The sequence below is a fragment of the Balaenoptera physalus genome, assembly GCF_965194825.1.
Source record: "Balaenoptera physalus genome assembly, chromosome: 2".
Taxonomy (NCBI): Eukaryota; Metazoa; Chordata; class Mammalia; order Artiodactyla; family Balaenopteridae; genus Balaenoptera; species Balaenoptera physalus.
This window is the reverse complement of record NC_138883.1, coordinates 154063730-154084141: the sequence shown is the minus strand read 5'-3', so window position 1 is coordinate 154084141 and position 20412 is coordinate 154063730. Positions and strand designations below refer to the sequence as shown.

General features: G+C 39.1%; 2 protein-coding genes across 6 annotated transcripts in view; both read left to right on the top strand.

Annotated features, from left to right (window-relative positions):
* LOC309655255 (dihydrodiol dehydrogenase 3) overlaps nucleotides 1–13965 on the top strand; it is a 31607-nt gene extending 17642 nt beyond the window's left edge. For 2 of the 3 annotated variants that reach the window (XM_082450260.1, XM_082450259.1), the window contains 8 exons: nucleotides 1855–2022; nucleotides 2875–2991; nucleotides 4149–4226; nucleotides 4956–5078; nucleotides 7965–8074; nucleotides 9007–9172; nucleotides 11533–11615; nucleotides 13819–13965. In XM_082450260.1, the coding sequence (XP_082306386.1) occupies nucleotides 1855–2022; nucleotides 2875–2991; nucleotides 4149–4226; nucleotides 4956–5078; nucleotides 7965–8074; nucleotides 9007–9172; nucleotides 11533–11615; nucleotides 13819–13861 (888 nt within the window). In that variant the 3' untranslated portion in view covers nucleotides 13862–13965. The remainder of the gene's footprint in view (nucleotides 1–1854; nucleotides 2023–2874; nucleotides 2992–4148; nucleotides 4227–4955; nucleotides 5079–7964; nucleotides 8075–9006; nucleotides 9173–11532; nucleotides 11616–13818) is intronic. The other variant, XM_082450261.1, reaches the window with a different exon arrangement.
* A 92-nt stretch (nucleotides 13966–14057) lies between these two features.
* The window catches only part of LOC309655254 (aldo-keto reductase family 1 member C3-like), a 36369-nt gene continuing 30014 nt past the window's right edge, over nucleotides 14058–20412 (top strand). For 2 of the 3 annotated variants that reach the window (XM_082450258.1, XM_082450256.1), the window contains exon 1: nucleotides 14058–17553. The gene's annotated coding sequence lies outside the window, so the exon portion shown is untranslated. Of the gene's footprint in view, nucleotides 17554–18586; nucleotides 18698–20412 lie in introns of all 3 variants that reach the window. The other variant, XM_082450257.1, reaches the window with a different exon arrangement.

Sequence of the window (20412 nt, the reverse complement as noted above, 5' to 3'; positions counted from 1 at the left end):
GCCAGGCGAGAAATGCTCCGCCTGTGTTTTGCCTTGTTTTTCTGTTTCTGCTTGGAAACTTATTCTAATGGAATATATACTATCACTTGAGGGGATAAGCTACAGTCTTATAGGGCAAGGTTTCAATTCTTGTTTTTTTGTAATATATTTTTTTATTAAACTATAATCTTCAGTGCTTGGGTGTAAGAGGGGCAAAATGGACAATTTTCTAGACTGGAAGCTAGAAAGTTTGCTGTCCATCTTGTCTTTGGAGTATATAGTTGTATGACAAAGAACTGGTCCTTAAACTTTTGAGTCTCACCTTTTTCATCTATAAAACAGAAGGAAATATTCAGAGACACTTTGGAGATTGAAGACAGGACATGTTTATTTATTTATTTATTTTAAATTAATTAATTAATTAATTTTTGGCTGCGTTGGGTCTTCTTTGCTTCGCGTGGGCTTTCTCTAGTCGTGGCGAGTGGTGGCTTCTCTTGTTGCAGAGCACGGGGTCTAGGCGCACCGGCTGCAGTAGTTGTGGCACGCAGGCTTCAGTAGTTGTGGCACGTGGGCTTCAGTAGTTGTGGCCCACGGGCTCTAGAGCGCAGGTTCAGTAGTTGTGGTACATAGGCTTAGTTGCTCCACGGCATGTGGGAACTTCCCGGATCAGGGCTCCAACCCGTGTCCCCTGCATCGGCAGGCGGATTCTTAACCACTGCACCATGAGGGAAGCCCCAGGGCATGTTTAATTTGCAGCGTAAAGTGGGATGAGGGGAGGGAAGGGTCCAGGCTATTCCTGAAGCTTACTGGTTAATTCCTGGGTACATCTCCGAATGCCCGTGCATTTAAGGAAAACCAGGACTAGACCCAACAAAGGGCAGTTAGACCAAGTATCTACCTCCTTGAAAAAGAAAAGATTCTGAATCACAGAAATGGAATATTATTCAGCCTTATAAAAGAAGTTATCCCGCCATTTGCAACAACATGGATGAACCCAGAGAACATTAAGCTAAGTGAGATAAGCCAGACATAGAAAGACAAATACTGCATGATCTCTTTATGGGTAGAATCTTAAAAAATCAAACCCATAGAAGCAGAAAAATCAAACTCATAGAAGCATAGAGGCATGGTGACCAGAAGCTGGGGACATGGCTGGGAAAAATGTAAAGATGTTGGTCAAAGGATGCAAACCTTCAGTTATAAGATGAATAAGTTCTTGAGACCTAATGTACAACATGGTGACTATAGTTAATAATAATGGGTTATATTCTTGAGATTTGCTAAGAGAGTAGATCTTAAGTGTTCTCACCACACCCAAAAGTTAGCTATGTGAGAAGATGGATCTGTTAACTAGCTTGATTGTGGTAAATCATTTCACAATAGATACTTATATGAAAACATCACTTTGCACACCTTGAATAGATACAGTTTTTATTTGGTGTATTCTGTGTGGCTACACTGGTAGACAGAGGACTCTTAGAAGTGTTCACCTGGTTTCTTGATGCTTTGTACCCTGAACCTTATACCTTTGTTGACTTTGCTTAAAATATCTCACTGTATAAATCATATCCATGACTACAACTTTATGCTCAGTCTTATGAGTTCCTCCAGCAAATCACTGAAACTGGAGGTGGTCTTGGGGACCTCTGATGCCAGTGATGAACCAGTGATTGCCTGGGACTGAAGGACTTCCTGGATGTCCAACTTTAATTACTTACCAGGAACATTCAGGGAAACTGTTATGGGTTCATCACCACACATGCAGAACTAACCAAAGGCATGAAGAAAAGTTGATTCTTGGGAAGATCAAAGCTTGCATCTTAGCAATCTCTTAATCCTGTGGGTATCCAACTACTACCTTTGTTGCTTATGTAGGTTCCTAAGAGTGAAGCTCTGGAGGTCACCAAATTTGCTATTGATGTTGGGTTCCGCCATATTGACTGTGCTCATTTGTACCAAAATGAAGAGCAGGTGGGACAGGCCATTCGCAGCAAGATTGCAGATGGCACTGTGAAGAGAGAAGACATATTCTACACTTCAAAGGTGCTGTGTGTGTTGTGTGAGTGTGCACACGTGTGCAACGTGATTGTGCACAGGTGACAATTATATAATAGGACCAGTAGTTGTTTGGTGAACTGTGCTTATTGGTACAACTTTTTTCACACATATTTGTATATTAAATCTGGCATCCAAAAAGAAAATGAGAGTGATGATGGCTTTCTCATCATTGCTGTGTTCAAATTTTAATTTTAAGGTAAAGTCACTTTACTTCTCTGAGCCTAGACCAGAGCTGTGTGATTTCATATGGGCTAATGAATCAGACAGAACTGTGATCAGATTATAGCTTTCCTTATCATCTAGGGGACTTTCTAAAATGTCTTCAAATTCTAAATCTCAGTTCTTACGTCCATCAATGAGAGAGAGCAATAGGAGAGGCAGTTTGTATATTACACAAGATCTAGCAAAAGTGTCTTGAATTATGTTCTGCTCATATTAATATGTTCAAAGCACTTTTCCTACAGTAATGTAAACAAACAGATACTAATTCCTGAGAGGACTGATTCTTTGATAGAATTAGATTAAGTTTGTGAACTGCTTTTAAACTCTATCAAACATAATTCAGATGATGAGTATGGTAATTATTTGATAATACTGTTTATTTCTTGGATCATTTCTTTTTATTGTGAATGATGTACTGATGATAAAATCAATCAAATAATAAAGTTTACTTCAGTTGGTTAGATCAAAAATGGAACTGAAAAAGAAACAGAGTGGTTTTCCTCTGTGGTCATCTGTTTCTAATCAGGAAAAATGTCTAATTTTTAGGTGAAAGAAGAAAAACAAAATTACCTAAGGCATTAATTTAACATAGCTCCCATTCTTTAACCTCTGCAGCTTTGGTCCACTTTCCTTCGACCAGAGTTGGTTCAACCAGCCTTGGAAAAGTCACTGAAAAATCTTCAACTGGATTATGTTGATCTCTATATTATTCATTTGCCAACGGCTCTGAAGGTTTGCGATTTGTGTGATCACATCTATTTTATTTCTTGTGTGAGAATATCTATCAACTTGCATGGATGGTTGAATTCAGATTTTTCTTAGTAAGATGTAGGGATGATTACACTAGAGTAGAAGTCCCAAAATCATAATTTCTGATTATCTTTTTACTGGGTTTCTTTGAATCCTTAATTTCCTTTCCATGCCTCCAAGAGAAAAGAGTTCAGCAATCTCACATCCTCTGCCTCAAAAACTTGAGGAAATAAAAATAGAGGCGTTCAACACAGGGTCCCGAGCCTCTTGGGGATTTCATGAACACAGTTTGGTGCAGCAGTGGTGAGCAATGAAGCTGCCTTACACTTGAACATGATAAGTTTATCTCCTCTTTCACCCTTTCAAATTGACCGGAGTTGGTGGTGCTCTCTCTGGGTGGGTCTAAACCTAGCAGCCTTTATAGGGACTTGGGAGACCTTGCCTACACCATTGGCTGTCTTCACAATGAGTTTCGTAGACTGCACTTAGCCATTAAGAACTGCATTATATAGAACTCTTGATTTGAAGTTACAGAAATCTACTCAAGCTACCCTATGCAAAAGAGTTTATTGGACTATGTAGACGGGAAGTCCCAGCCATGGATAGATTTAAGGATTTGCAGTACTCTTCAGAAATGTCTCCTTTTTTTTCTATCCCTTAACTTTGTAGTACTCTTGGTTTGCTTTATTTTTACCTCAACATTTTCCTTCAGTTGCAAATTAACCTTGATCAGTTCAAGGCTCATGGTCATTAACATTTGAGAGCATGTCTGGATCTTCCACATTCCATATTAACCTAAAAAGAGCCTTGCTGATTCATGTGACTGCCCTAGGGCTATCAGATGTTCAGAGGGAAAAGGAAATCTGATTGTCAGGCTTAAGTCAAGATTGCACTTTTTTTCTGGAAATAAAGCCATGTAACTTATTGCCATTCTTTGCATAAGTCACTCTGAGTCCCCGTTGGGACCTAGGAAAATTCTATTTATTAAAACATATAGTAAGTGTAAGAGATCGAGAATGTTGCTACACCTACCTCATGGATGTTTAGTGTCCTGGCCCTAGATGTGCCTGGCAGCCTGGTTAAGTGTGAGGCAATTATTTAGTGACATCTTTAAAATGACTGCTTCTATCCTATTCCAGCCAGGGGAGGAACTTTTTCCCAAAGATGAAAATGGAAAAATGATATTTGACACAGTGGATCTCTGTCGCTCGTGGGAGGTGAGTCCGTGGAGGAGAGAGCCCAGGAGAGGAAGTCAGGAGAGGGGGAACCCCCATCATTTCTTCCACCTGTGAGAATGGGCTGTGGATCATCAGATTCAGCAGTTCATGAACATTAAAGGGCTGTTATGCTGGGGTGGTGTGGACGAAATCATTGCTGAAATGTTCACAGAGAGGAATGGAGAAGAATTTGGGACAATGAAGATAGCATCTCTTTCCTTCAGTGTGATATATCTTCTTCTGGGTTTTTCTAAGGAGGAGACAGTAATTCTTCTTCTTCTTATTTTTTAATAAATTTATTTATTTATTTATGGCTGCGTTTGGTCTTCACTGCGGTGTGCAGGCTTCTCATTGTGGTGGCTTCTCCTGTTGCAGAGCATGGGCTCTAGGCACGTGGGCTTCAGTAGTTGTGGCTCACAGGCTCTGTGCCTCTCGCAGTAGAGCACAGGCTCAGTAGTTGTGGCACACGGGCTTAGTTGCTCCGTGGCATGTGGGATCTTCCCAGACCAGGGCTTAAACCCATGTCCCCTGCATTGGCAGGAGGATTCTTAACCACTGCGCCACCAGGGAAGTCCCGTAATTCTTATTCTTGTGTCACAACCTTCTTCCCCTTTTTTCTTCTTGATAATCCATGCTAATTCTTGACAGGTGACCATGTTAGCATTTTTCAGCATTTATTCTTGCTCTATAGCCCATTGCAAATCATGTTCACCACCCCTTCCTCCCCAGGCCCTGGAGAAGTGTAAGGATGCAGGATTGGCCAAGTCCATCGGGGTGTCCAACTTTAACCGCAAACAGCTGGAGAAGATCCTGAACAAGCCGGGGCTCAAGTACAAGCCCGTCTGCAACCAGGTGAGCAGCCTCCGTTTCCTCTCCTTTCTGCTCTTCATAACCTCCTTCCTGCAGTAGAGCCAGATGTCTATTTGTCTTCCCCTCATATTCATCCTACTTTTGTGGGACAGAAGATTCTAGAGAGCAGAGCCTCTGCCTGGAAGGGCGTGAATAGAACCCAGAATGGTATCTCTGTGTGATAAAGTCTTGGTGGAAAAGATGGGGAGGGCTTCCTGCTAAATTGTGGGTAGGAATTTAGGGAAGGTAAAGGAGATAAAGGAGGGTTAGAATAGTTACCCAGAACTTAGAGGAAGGTGGCATTTCCCTGAGCTGTAAAGGATGACCAGAAATTGGATGGTGAAAGTGCCTTGGAGGGAACTGTGTACAGGTAGGAAGGCCATGAAAACACGGAATGAGAAGCAAATAAAGAGTGAAAATGAGATCTCATTGAGGTTTTAAGAGTTTGTGTGGGGTTCAGATGCCTGAGTCCTTAGTCTTAGTGTCTCTGCTTTTAGAGATCTTCAACAGGAAGCATAGTACAGAAAAATTTGCTGGAGACTATGAAAGTCATCCAGGTTAGAGGGTGAAGTTAACATCTTATGGTGATACTAACAGTAGGTGAAATAGTCACTCAGGAATTAGAGCAGACCTTGTGATTTACTCGGTCTTGGTATGGTTCTCCCATTGATTTCTACCTTAAAATTAAATGTTTAAACACATTTTTTCTCTGTTTGATCCTGTGCTCGTATATTTTTTGTTGTATTTTTACTTTCTTGTGGTGAGAAAACTTAATAAGAGATTCGTCTTCTTAAATTTTAAGTATACAATACTATACAATACAATGCAATACAATATTGTTAACTGCAGGGACAACGCCGTACAGCAGATCTCTAGAATTTATTCATCTTGAGTACTAGACTTCACACCCATGTTTAGAAACTTCCGATTTCTCCTTGCTCCCAGACCCTGACAACCATCACTCTACTCTTTAATTCTATGAGTTTGACCAGTTTAGATATTAATATTTGTTTTTCTGTGACTGTTGTATTTCATATAATGTAATGTTCACAAGTACAACCTAAGTCAAGGAGTAAGAGTCTTCTACAGAAAAAGTAGCTTGTAAAATTCAAGATTTATATATATCTATATACAGCATCAGCATTTTCAATTATAAAAGTTTAAAAATTAATGTGATTTTAGCATTAATTTTGCCTCCAAGTTTTCATTGTGAAAATTTTCAGATATTAGCAAAGTTAAGGGTATGATAGAGAACATCCATTTTCCCTCTTGTATGCAAAATTCTTCACGTTTTGCCACATTGCCAGATGTATATATATATGTATATATATTTATGTATGTAATATTTTGTTGACTTGAATCTCATTGTAATTCACATGTCACTTTGAGACATGTTTCTCAAGCTCTTTTAACCTAGCATGGTGGTCACTCAATCATTTTTTTTAACCATGATATCCAGACAGGTTTTTGACAAATATAATAGATTTATCAGACTATCATCTTGTGATGTTAGTTAATTTGTTTCTCTATTCTCAATTCCTGTAAATGAGTAGATAGATCTGAACTCCTTACTACCTTAAGGTTAAACATTTTGACAAGAACACGTCCTTTGCATGCTGTGCCCTTCAAATGCACTCCAGTAGGAAGCACATGATGACAGGTTGTCCCACTGTGAATGATGGTACTTTTGTTCTCCTGGTAAAGCTAGTGGTAGCTAGATTTTTTGTTTGGAAATGTGTATTTTCCCTGGTGAAATTACCTAGTCATCTGGGGAAGTTAGATTCTCCCCAAATTTTCACATAATGGTTGAGAATCCATCAACGACTTTCACCTGAATTAGTTATTTCATTGGGATGTTTTTCAATATTTTCAACTTAAATACTCGTTTTGATCTTCGTACCTGACATTTTATTGCAAAAATAAAATTCTGTCATTAAGTCAGCATAAAATACCTTATTCCTATAAGACAGGGTAAAAACTTAACTCCTTCCTCTTAATTCTCAGTTTCTGAGAAAGGATTTATTGTAATAATCACCATCAGTGGAGGCAAATATTTTTTTTTTTTTTTTTTTTTTATAATTTTTATTTTTATTTATTTATGGCTGTGTTGGGTCTTCGTTTCTGTGCGAGGGCTTTCTCTAGTTGCGGCGAGCGGGGGCCACTCTTCATCGCGGTGCGCGGGCCTCTCACTATCGCGGCCTCTCTTGTTGCGGAGCACAGGCTCCAGACGCGCAGGCTCAGCAATTGCGGCTCACGGGCCCAGTTGCTCCGCGACATGTGGGATCCTCCCAGACCAGGGCACGAACCCGTGTACCCTGCATCGGCAGGGAGACTCTCAACCACTGCGCCACCAGGGAAGCCCCGAGGCAAATATTTTTGTTCTTTCTCTCTCTCTCATCACTTGGGACTCAGGGATTTTTATTTACCCTCAGTGTTACATTTGCTTTTATTCATTATTCCTTTTGATGCTCAAATCTACCCAAATGTCACCAGTGGGATCCCCATCAAACTGGTTCTTTTAGTGCTTCAGACATTTCTTCATGAGTCTTGGAGCAAATTCTTTGCAAAATTTGATGTCCAAGACTCAAACAGTTGTTTTCCTGTCTCAGATCTGGAATTAGGCGTGTCTCCTGGTAGTGTATTTAGTAATTGAGATCTGGTCCCTAGAGCTGCTTGTTCTCAGGAATGTCATTATTTTTTACCTTTTCAGGGACAGAGATATAAAATGTATTTTTTAAAAAAATCATTACTTGACGTTGATAACTTCCAGTTTAAATTTAATATTACACAGTTTTTTTCTTTAGATTTTTTTAACTTCTAACATTTCTCTGTCATATTTACATTACCATTTCATATAATCTGAAACTCTTCTATGTTGGCCTTCTACAGGTGGAATGTCATCCTTATCTCAATCAGAGCAAACTGTTGGACTTCTGCAAGTCAAACGATATTGTTCTTGTTGCCTATGGTGCTCTGGGATCCCAACGATTAAAAGATTGGTAATGAACCCTAATGAAGACAATGGAAAGTTTACCTAAAATTCAGTTTTTGATGAAATATTTTTAGTCATACCGTACTCAATGCTCTGGAGATATCTCTCAACTTGCTTGGGGCAGAGAGGGGAGGGATGGAAGGAATCCTTCTCTTTTGTATTCCCATCACCCAGCCAATTTTCTTATATTATATGTGTCCTGTTGTAGATTGATCAATAACATGTGTCTGTATTAAAATCTATATATAATCCCCAGGTTGAGACCTAAGACATAAGCTTAAATCATGATTTACTTATTTATTACCTAAGGAACACATTACTAGTAATAGACTCTCCAAGCTTCACTTACCTTATGTATAAAATCAGGATAATAACATATAACTCCCAGGTCTATCATGATCCAAAAAATTACAATTTGAACCATTCTTGTAAACATCTGTAGAAGTATTGCACACTGTAAGTAATGATGAAATGAATAGTTCTCATTTTGAGACTACTCAATTTTTATCAATACCCGAGAAAATTAAACTAAAAAGTATCCCAGTCTTTTCCTTCTCTTGCTCCTTTCATGCTCTTGTACTTGCTTTGGGGCTGTGATTGGAGAATTAAAAACAGCCACTGAGATGTAAAACAGAAAAAAACCATGATTGTGGAGGCATTGATCTCAACTCAATCATGCATCCAAATGACCTGGAGAGCTTTGTAAACACAGATTGCCAGGTGCCACAATTGAGTTTCTGATTCAGTTTGTCTGCAGTTAAGCCATGGAATTTGCATTTCTAACAAGGTCCCAGGTGAGACTGATGCTGTTGGTCCATGGACCACATTTTGAGAAGCAGTGGTCTAGAGTGGACCTACTTTACTTGGTCTGTTTGGGAAGCCTCCTAACAAACTGAATACTCAGTCTCAGATAGTCAGCATTTCTGAATTTCCTTCCAGGGTGAACCCGAGCTACCCAGTTCTCTTGGAGGACCCAGTTCTTTGTGCCATTGCAAAAAAGCACAAGCAAACCGCAGCGCTGATAGCCCTTCGCTACCAGATGCAACGTGGGGTTGTGGTCCTGGCCAAGAGTTACAATAAGAAGCGGATCAAAGAGAACATGCAGGTGATGAGTGGGGCTGTGGGCATAGGGGGTCTAAATAATATCCTTCACGAGGGTCATTCTTTGTCCAGCTCTCAGGACTATCTTTGGGCCAAGATGAGTTACCTGTTATTTGTTGTGCATGTATGCCTTATGTATATTCCTAATGGTCTTCTCCTCCTACTGTGGCAACAGGAGAGGTGGCATGGCTGGATAGGATTAAGATTGGACAGAAAATGGAGATTTTAGTTCCAGCATTACATCTGCAATTTATTCTGTCACCCTGCAAGTGATATCTTATTTTCTTTATTCTCAGTTGACGAAATTGAATTGTGATTTTCCTAGACAGTTGGGCTGCTATAACAAAATACCACAGATTGGGTGGCTTAGAAACAACTGAAATTTGTTTCTCACTGTTCTGAAAGCTGGAGGTCTGAGATCAGGGTGCCCGTGTGGTGGCGTGAGGGCCCTCTTCCAGGTCACAGGCTTCTCCTTGTATCTTAATGTAGTGGGGGGCAACGGAGCTCTCAGAGTCTCTTATATGATATATGATATTATTTAAATCTCATTCATGAAGCCTTCACCATCATGACCTAATCACCACTCCAAGGTCCCACTTTCTAATATCATTACAGTAGGAGTGAGTTTTCCAGCATACGAATTTGGGGAGCACACAGATTACAGCAGTGATCTTCAACCTCCATGTCATCATGGTTTTATTTTGCATTCCTCTGAATAGTAACGTTGTTTCATTTTCATACTTCTAATCTCCCTGAGTTTCTGCCTTTGTGAAGTTCCTGTTCAAGACTTTGTCCATTTTTATTAGGTTGTCTGTCTTTTGATTTATATGTATGAGACGATTATTATACTGTTAGCCATAGCTGTACAGCAAACTCCCCCCCATTAAGGGGTTTAATGCAGAAATCATTTATGCATCTCATGATTCTGTGGTATGACAATTAGCCTGCACTCATGTAAGCTGTTCTCTCCTTGGCTGGGCCGTCTCATGTATTTGCAGTCAAATGCAGAGCAGCTAGGCAGTGCTGCTTTAGCAGGTGGATTTGGCTGTTGTCAGAGGAGCCAGCCCTCTTCTCCATACGGTTTTTCATGTATAGTCGGCTAGACTGTGGCCACTAACCTGGTCTTCATCTCAGCACAATGGTATGATACCAAGGCAATGAGTGGGAAAAAAAAATCCTTGTCATGTCTAGGCTCAGAACTGACTCGCCACTTTTTCTGGCAAATTTCATTGTCCAGTGTAAGTTACAGGTCAGGCCAATTCAAGGGGCAGGGAAATATTACCCTGAAAATTTGTTTTTGTCTTTCCATTCAAATTTAGCCCTGTAATACACCTGGAACTGATTTTCTAATATGACATGAAAATGGATATATATACATATACTTAAATAGAAACGTAAATGTCCATATTTTCCCACAGATTTTCATTGTCAACTCTGTCATGTATCAAGTGTCCATAAGTACATTTCTGGCCTCTTTCTTCTAGTTAGCTATTTACTTTGCTGCACTGTCTTATTGTGGTGGAAAATAAGTCTTGCTTTAAAGAACAGTACATTTTTCTTCTTTAAGGATGTCTTGGCTGCTCTTGACTAGCTGTACTTTTATATAAAATTTAGTATCACTTTACCAACTTCTACAAAAGAAAAAATCTTTAAGTCTTTGGTTCATGTTGCATTGAAACACTAGATCACTTTAGAGAAAACTGATTTCTTTTCAAGATTGAGATTTCTATTCCATGACTATGATATGAATTTCTAATTATTTAGGTGTTCTTTAATATTTTAAATACATTTCATAACTTTCTTTACAAGGTATTTACATAATCTTTTTTGTTCAATTTATTCATAGAGAATGAGTAAGTTTGATATGGGCTTCTCGGATAGGTTTTCACGGAGGCGGGGGGGTCCTCCTTCCAATACTTGCTTAAGCTCAAAGCTGTGTCATACTTAGGGGTGTTGGGAAGGAAAAATCACTGTAATGTTTGGTCAAGTACGAGTATTTTGTCCAGGTTGTCCAACTGCCCCTTTGTTTGGAAAAAGAAGATTTTTGTTTGTTTGTTTTCTGTCACAAGTAATTCACTTAGAAAGATTTGGGATTGATGCCTTGCAAGCTGTGTGAGTGTGTGTGTGTGTGTGTGTGTGTGTGTGTGTGTGTGTGTGAAATGGAGCAGAAAAGGAGAGGGAGTGGGAAAGAGAGGTGGAGAACCCCGCAGAAGGGTTCCCAGGCTGGTTCACTTGGAAGCTGAGGACAGGCAAGTCTTCCCTGTACTCTATTCTTGCGTCCATCCAGCTGGAAAGTCCTCCAGTTCCCAGGGGGAGGCCAACTCCTTGGGGGAGAGGTTAATGTGATTCTTCCCTTCCTTCCAGGTTCTCAATTTTGAATTGACTCCAGAAGACATGAAAGCAATTGATGGCCTCAACAGTAATGTACGATATTACGATTTACTCTTGTAAGTGACTTGTATATATTTCAGACACATTGTTTTCTTTTTTTTTTTTATTGGAGTATAATTGCTTCACAACGTTGTGTTAGTTTCTGCTGTACAAAGAAGTGAATCAGCTATATGTATACATATATCCCCTTACAGATGAACCTATTTGCAGGGTAGAAATAGAGAGACAGACGTAGAGAACGGACTTGTGGACATGGGGGTTGGGGGTGGAGGGGTGGGGTGAATTGGGAGATTTCGATTGACATATATACACTACCATGTGTAAAATAGACAGCTAGTGGGAACCTGCTGTATAGCACAGGGAGCTCAGTTTGGTGCTCTGTGATGACCTAGATGGGTGGGATGGGGGTGGTGGGAGGGAGGTCCACACACATTGTTTTCTGTAGCATGCAGGTCAGCAGAGAAACTGAGCTTCCCTAACCAGGAAGGCAGGCCTGATTTCCAGTGTAGGAGTAAACCAGGGCTTCCTGTAGACCTCAGACCAGAGGTTTCTTCCAGGGCTCAGTCTCTGACCTAACAGAAATGTTAGCAGGGCCCAGGACAACTCATAAGTAAAATCACCAAAGTTCACATTGTGGTGAATTCACTACTTTATGCCCCTCATCTCTGTGCCTGGTGTACTTCCTCTCAGGGCTGACGTACCCATTAGATACAGAAGGCACAGTGCCTACAGCCCACTATTCTTTTAGGGACCTAGGAAAATGTTTCACCTTTATTTTTTTTTAAATCAGGGGAAAATGATTTGTATTAGTAATGACTATGTAACAGTGAATCCAGCCTGGATACATTCATTTTTATCCTAACACAATTGTAAAATGCCATGTTAATATTTTTATGGAGGAGGAGCCCATAAAGGCCAATGTGCGTCGGTGCTGTGAAGGCACAGTGGGGCATGCTTCCACCCCCTCCCCTAAATGTCTGGTGGCTTTTCTCCCTAATGTGCATTTCTTTCCCAAGACATCATCCATTTCTTCCAAATTTATCTCTTCATTGGAACTTTTTCCCTATTACAACTCCATTTCCTCATCCTTGTAATCTCACCAAACTGAATTACAATTAGATCATGAACTTAACTGACCCTCCAGTGAGTGACTGCTGTGTCCTCAGCAGGATACATGCAGATAAGATCGTGTGGGTCTCTCTGGTTTCTTGATTCAAGACTTAGCTCAGTGTTGCCTTTGTCCCTCAGGAGTCCACCCCCTGGGGAGTCCCTACCTCCTCAACTTTGACTTAATTCACAAACATAGAATTCCATGTTCAATTACAGCAGGAGGATATCAGGACTGAAGAGGAAGAAGACTAATCAAACAGAGAAATTTGGAAGGGAATTTAGAGAGAAGGGAATACAAATTATTGATAAAGATCTGGTTTCAAATGAAAGATGTCAAAACTCTTTCTCTTGTTTGTAAAGCTATATCATGATTCTGAGAAAGGATATTATAAATGAAAAAAAGGTGGAAAGTTACTTTTCTGTACTCAAATCTTTGAAGTATACTTCTGTGTTCTCCTTATTAGGCTGTGAATGTCTAGACTTACTCATATTCGTGGACTTAGGTCAACAGCATGGCTCCTGGCACATGGAATTGCTCAGAATGCACTCTTTAATGAATTGAATTGAAAAAGACAAACTTAGAAAGAAAAGTAAAAACATGGAAAAAAAGGAAAACAGCAGTAATACTAATTCCTTGATAACCAGTGTTTTAATACATTATAAATTAAGAAAATAGTAATCCCTTTTTATCGGTATAGTTACGTATGTGTACATGATATCTCAAGAGATTAGAAGTTTTTTAACAGAGCGGCCTCTATTTTGGGGGTGCTCCATGTTTATGTGTTGGATGGATGTGTGAAAAAGGTCAGCAAAATTCTTACTGTGATTACTGTCATCATCCAGGGCCAAATGTTCCACCTGGGGCTGAAGTGACCTTAGCATTTCATCTATAGTTCTTAGACCTTCTTAGAAATTGTAATTCCAACCAAGGTAGATATCACTGTGGCTTTTATGCTGCATGTGAATGTGGGAACTGGATATGAAGATGCAGTTGACATATGGACCGGGAGCCTGCATATATGTATGTCGTAAATGAGTTGGTTGTAAATTTAGAGTTTTCGAGCATCCTAACTGCATCCACAGAGGAACACTCTCCTTGACAAGTGTGAGACAGAGTTAATAAAATTAATATCCCTCCTTCTCTTTCAGCATTGCTGATCACCCTGACTACCCATTTTCTGAAGAATATTGATTATGAGTGATCCGCCATGGTTGTATCAGAATTTATTGATTCTAGGGGTGTGGTGAGAATTGCTATAATCACTGGAGCTAATTAAAATCTGTGTCTCTAGTTAAGGCTTCTTGCATGTTTTGGTGTGTGTGAAATAATAAAGATTTCAAAGTAAGGATACTCGGGAGGGGGATCAAAAGGCAGAGTCGGGGGACCTTGAACTCACCTTCCTCCATGAAGACATCAAAACTACCACTACATATAGAGTAACTCTCACTGCAAACAACTTGAAGAGTAGCAGAATGGCTCTCTGCAACCCAAGCTATCAAGAAAGAACCTCACAGAGCCTAGTAGGTGGGCAGGAGAAGCAATCCATTCAGGACCCACACCCCGAGCAGGTGACCCAGAGGAGTATAAACAGGCTCAGGGATCCTCCTAAAGAACGAGGGGTACAAGACCCATGTTAGGCACCCCAGGTCTGAGGACTGGCACTGGGAAGACGAGCCCCCTTGGCTAGTTTGAAAACCAGTGGGGCTTACCAGAGAGTTGTAAGAAACCCAGACTCCATTCTTCAAGAGCGTGTGCATACACTTGATTGCTTTCAGTCCCAACACAGAGACAGCAGATTGGATTCTGCTTGATGCTCTGGCCGGTCTGCCAGGACTACCTCAGTGCATGCCAAAAGCCTCCTGCTCCATCCCCTCCTGCTCTGGCACTGGTCCCTGCTAAGGCAGAGACAGCCATCACATGCACAGGGAGAAAGTGGTGGCAACTCAGAAGTGTGTCTCCAGCCCCTTGGGCCCTAGCCCTACCCCCAACAGGTCACCAATTGCCATTGAGCCTAGAAGAAGCCTCAGCTCACACCTAACTCTGGCTCTAGTCCCTCTGACTCCAGCTCTATCTCCCACCAAAACAGCAGCTGCCAGCTCACCTAGGGAGAAGACATGGCCTGTGCCCACTTTAGATCCAGCTCTCCCACCAATGCCATTGGTCACAGGCAGACCACATAGAGATGCTCCCACACAAGGACACACCTTTAGACTCTGGAATAGGTAACTGTTTGCCTAATCTCATAGAGACAAACAGAAAAGACCAAACAAATTAGAAGAAAAACACACATGTTCCAAATGAAATAACAAGATAAAACCTCAGGGAAAAAAACCCTATCAAAAGAGAGATAAATAATTTACCTGATTAAAAACTCAAAGCAATAGTAATAAAAATGCTCACTGAATGTGGTAAGATAGTAGAGGAACACAACGAGAACCTCAAAGAACTAGAAAATATTAAACAGATCCAATCAGAGCTGAAGGATACAGTAACTGAAATACAAAATACACCAGAAGGAATTAACAACAGGCTAGGTGATACAGAAGAATGCTTTCACAACCTGGAAGACAGAATAGTGGAAATCACTCAATCAGAACAGCAATAAAGAATAAATTATTTTTCATAAGAACAGTTTAAGGGACCTCTAGGATAACATCAAGTGCACTAACACTTGCATTATAGGGGTCCTAGAAAGAGAAGAAAAGAGAGAAAGAGGCAGAAAATATATTGGATGAAATTATGGCAGAAAAGTTCCCAAATCTGAGAAGGGAAAAGATATCCAGGTGCAGGAATCACAGAGAGTCCCAAATGAGATGAAACCAAAGAGGCCCACACCCAGACATATTATAATTAAAATGGCAAAAGTTAAAAATAGAGAATTCTAAAGGCAGCAAGAGAAAAACAATGAATCACATACCAGGAAAACCACATCAAGCTATCAGCTGATTTTTCAGTAGAAATATTGCAGGCCAGAAGGGAGTGGCATGACATATTTAAAGTGCTGAAAGGAAAAAAAAACCCTATGATCGAGGACAGTCTACTCAGCAAGATTATCATTCAGAATTGAAGGAGAGCTAAAGAGTTTCCCAGACAAGCAACAACTGAGTTTATCACCACTAAACTGACACTACAAGAAATATTAGTGTCTCCCTTAAGTGAAAAAGAAAAGGCTATAACAAGAAATAAGAAAATATAAAAAGGGAAAAATCCCACTAGTAAAGCCAAGTGCATAGTAAAGGTGGTGCATCAACCACTTAAATAAACTAGTACAAACGTAAAAGACTAAATTAAATAGTTAAGGGATAGACATGAAGATGTAAAATATGACATCAAAAACACAAAATGTCAGGACGGAGAGGGTAAAATGTAGATCTTTTAGAATGTGTTAGAGCTTAAATGATATCAGTATAAAACAAGTAGATATAGGTATAGGTTGACATATATAAACTTCATGGTAGTCATACATCAAAAACCTACAGTAGATACACAAAAATTAAAGAGAATGTAACCCAAATATAACACAAATAAAGTTACCAAATCAAAAGATAACAGACTAAAAGAAGAAAAAGACAAGAAAAACTACAAAAACAACCAGAAAACAAGTAACAAAATGGCAATAAGTACAGTACTATCAGTCACTTTAAATGTCAATGGACTCAATCCTCCAATCAAAAGACATAGAGTGGCTGATTGGGTAAAGAAATAAGAACAGTATACATGCTGCCTTCAAGAGCCTCACTCCAGAGCTAAAGACACGCACAGAATGAAAGTCAGGGGATGGAAAATATCCTCCATGCAAATGGAGGCAAAACGAAAACAAAAACCTGTTCTAGCAATACCCATATCAGACAAAGTAGACTTTAAAACAAAGTCCATAATAAAAAACAAATAAGGGCATTATATAATGATAAAGGCGTCAATCGAAGAAGAGTCTATAACATTTGTGAACAAATATGCATTTAATTTAGAAGTACCTACATATATAAAGCAAATATTAACAGACCTAAATAGAGAAATTGACAGGAATACAATAATAGTAGGGGACTTTAACACTCCACTTACATCAAAGGTTAGATAATCCAGACAGAAAATCAATAAGGAAAAACTGGACTTAAATGATACATTAGACCAGTTGGACTTAACAGATATTTAAAGGACATTCCATTCAAAAACAGCAGAAAACAAATTCTTTGCAAGTGCACACGGAACATTCTCCAAGACAGATCACATTCTAGGCCACAAAAGAAGTCTCAGTAAATGTAAGATGATGGAAATTGTATCAAGAGGCTTTTCTGATCGCAACATGAAATTAGAAATCAATTATAGAAAGTAAAATTAAACAAACAATAAGTGGAGACTAAGCAATATGCTACTAAAAAACCAATGGTCATTGAAGAAATCAAAGAGGAAATAAAAAAATCCCTTGAGACAAATGAAAATGGACACACAATTTCCAAAATCACAGCTTAGCATTTTGTTGACATCACTGTACATGTTAAATTTTATTTGGCTTCATAACATTCCATTGTATCAATGTTTCATGATTTCCCTAACTCCTCCCAAATTTACTATAATTTAACTTGTTTACAGGTTTTTCCTTTATGGATAATGTTGAGCAAGATAATAAGTTATATAAAATATTTATCATTTGGGGGGAGTTACATTGTGATAGTTCTTTAAAAGTTATACACTGGTGAAAGATATAACCCCTCCAACAGTCTGTTTGCATACTGCAAAAACTATCAATAATTAACCTCCACTAAGCACCTTGCCAGCATGTCTTTTTTTGTTACCCTTTTCAGGATTGCACCCTTGTCAGGACTGGATATTCTTATTATAAAGCTAAGAAGAATAAATGAAATAATTTTTTTCTGATTGAAAAGGTAAAAAAGCAAATTTTCTTTCATTTTGAAGTTTTATTTCTTTACTAAAGGTTAATATTTTGAAAAACGCTCATTAATCATTCCTTTAAATTGTGTGTGTATGTGTGTGTGTGTGTGGTGTAGTGTAGTGTAAGATAGCTAAGTGTTTCAAACGATGTTTGGTCAAGAAGGGGCTTCATCATTGGAAAAACAAGAAAGATATTGGTATGTGGAGGTTTCTAGTCCAGCATATGGTTAATAATTGTTCAACATTCTCTTAAAATAATTTAGAATAATGTAAGTGTATCTGGAATTTAAAATTTACTCATTAAAAATATGAGTTAAAATTTTGCAAAAAATTAATGATGTCTTTATTATTTTATAACACTTTACTTAAGACCACTCTGATAGAAGTACAACCAAGTTAACTGGCTTCAATTCTCTTCTTACTCCATGGGTACTGCTTTAACCCTGCTTCTCCTCCAATGTATTTCCTAATAGCTGGTCAGTACAGTTGGGGTGTTACCTTCCTGTTATTCATTACCTCTGAGGGCAGAAGAAAAAATCAGTGTCTGCTTAGTCAGAGGAGCAACAGGTAATGGTTCCAAACGCCAGTGTTTGGAACTTAATGATGGTCATGTCATTCCTGTATGGAATTTGACACTTATGCACCTGAGGAGGTAACAATAGTAGTTTGGGGTTGAGGATTCAAAAGAAAATAGACTTAATATGAGTGGAAAACAGTGTGGGTTGTCAAGTCATTGAGTTCCTGTGTGACTCTGGGAGGCCCATTTTGTTCTACTAACCAGGCTAGAACCATCCCCTATGAAAGGGGAGAAAGTATTCAGTCTTCACTCCACATCAGGGCCTGATCATACAGTCACCTACCGATTATTCTGGGTTTCCCCCCAGTTTGCATCTCTTTCCCAGCTTGGCAGAAGAGGTGAGGCTCAGCTGTCAAGGACACTGTCAGTTGCTTTGCTTAGAGATTGATTGTAATGGGAGTGGTTTCTCTGTATATTTCATCAATTCAAGATTCCTTTCCTCCTTCCAGGAAGACATAACCCAAAGAAATAGTTGATGTAAAAGGTCCTGAAGATGAGGTGCTGGGAAAATGATAGGAGAGAATTGCTGGGCATCTATGGGGTAGCCTGCTGAGTGCCGGGTGAGAAATACTCCACCTGTGTTTTGCCTTGTACTGTTGTTACTGCTTGGAAACTTATCTTGAATAGAAAATATAATATCATTTGTAGGAATAAGCCACAATCTTATAGGGCAAGGTCTTAGTTCTTGGTCCTTGTTACTGTATTTTGATTGAAACATAATTTAATTGCTTGGACATAAGAGAGGCTAGTGCACAAGTCTCTAGACTGGAAGTCAGAAAGTTTGCTGTTCATCTTGTCTTTAGTGTATGTAGTTGTATGACAAAGGACTGGTCCTTAAACTTTGAGTCTCACTTTTCTCCTCTGGAAATACAGAAAGAAATATTCAGAGACTCTTTACCAAAGAAGATATTCAGATGGCAAATATGCATATGAAAATTTGCCCAACATCATTTGTCATTAGGAATAGGAAACTAAAAAAAAAAAATAATAATAAGATTCTCCTACACACCTATTACAATGGCCAAATTCAAAACAGTGACAGCACCAAATGCTGACAAGGATGTGGAGCAACAGGACCTTTCATTCATTGCTGCGGGGAATGCAAAATGGTACCCCTACTTTGGAGGAAAGTTTGGGGTTTCTTACAAAACTAAACGTACTCTTACTATGTGATCCAGCAACTGTGTTTTTGGGTATTTACCTAAATAAGTTGAAAGCTTATATCCACAAAAAACCTTGCACATGGATGATTATACTAGCTTTTAATAATTGCCAAGTTATATATAGAGGTTCATTGGGTATGGATACATAATTTTATCCATCAGTAGAATATTATTCAGTGATAAGAAATAAACTATCAAGACATGAAAAGACACGGAGGAAACTTAAACGCATATTGCTATATGAAAAAAAAGTGCCTTAAAAGGCTACATACTCTACGCTTCCAACCGTATGACATTCTGGAAAATGCAAAATATAGAGACAGTAAAAAGATCAATGTTGCCAGGGGTTTGGAGGAAGAGAGAAAGGGAAGGATGGATAGTGGAGCATGTAGGATTTTTAGGGTGGTGAAACTATTCTGTATTATGTATACAGTAATGGTGGATACATGTCAATACACATTTTTCAGTATGCATAGAGCTGCTGTACAACAAAAAGTGTGAACCGTAATGTAATCTATGCGCCCTAGTTAATAGTAATGTATCAATATTGGCTCATCTGTTGTAACAAATGTCCCACAGTAATGCAAAATGCTAATAACAGGGCAAAGTGGGGGGCGGGGAGAGGGGGTATAAGAACTTGCGGTACTTTGTATACAATTTCCCTGTCAATCTAAAACTACTCTAAAAATAGTCTATTATTAAAAATAAACAATGTATTGTCCAATTTTTATTCTTTCTAACAGTTTATTACCTTTAATTAAAAAAAAACTTTTTTGAGAGTCTAAGAGTCAGATTTTGTGATTATCTCATGACACCACCGTTAAAGGATTTGATGCACCTGTAGTCAAATTGTCAGTGTTTCTAATAGTTCTCAGGTCTATGGAGGTGAACTGGAATGGGAAATAGGCCATTCTTTGGTCATCATCTACATCTTAGCAAAGTAGGTTAGCAGGTTTCCAGGCTTATTCACATGAGACTGTGTGGAATAGTTTTGGAGAAACTCATTTTCAAAGGGGCATTTCCCTCCTAAGGAAAGTGGAATCAGACCTCAAGGAACTTTCCATTTCTGTGAATTGACTTGCTTATCTCTGCTCTTTTGTGGCAGCTCTCTT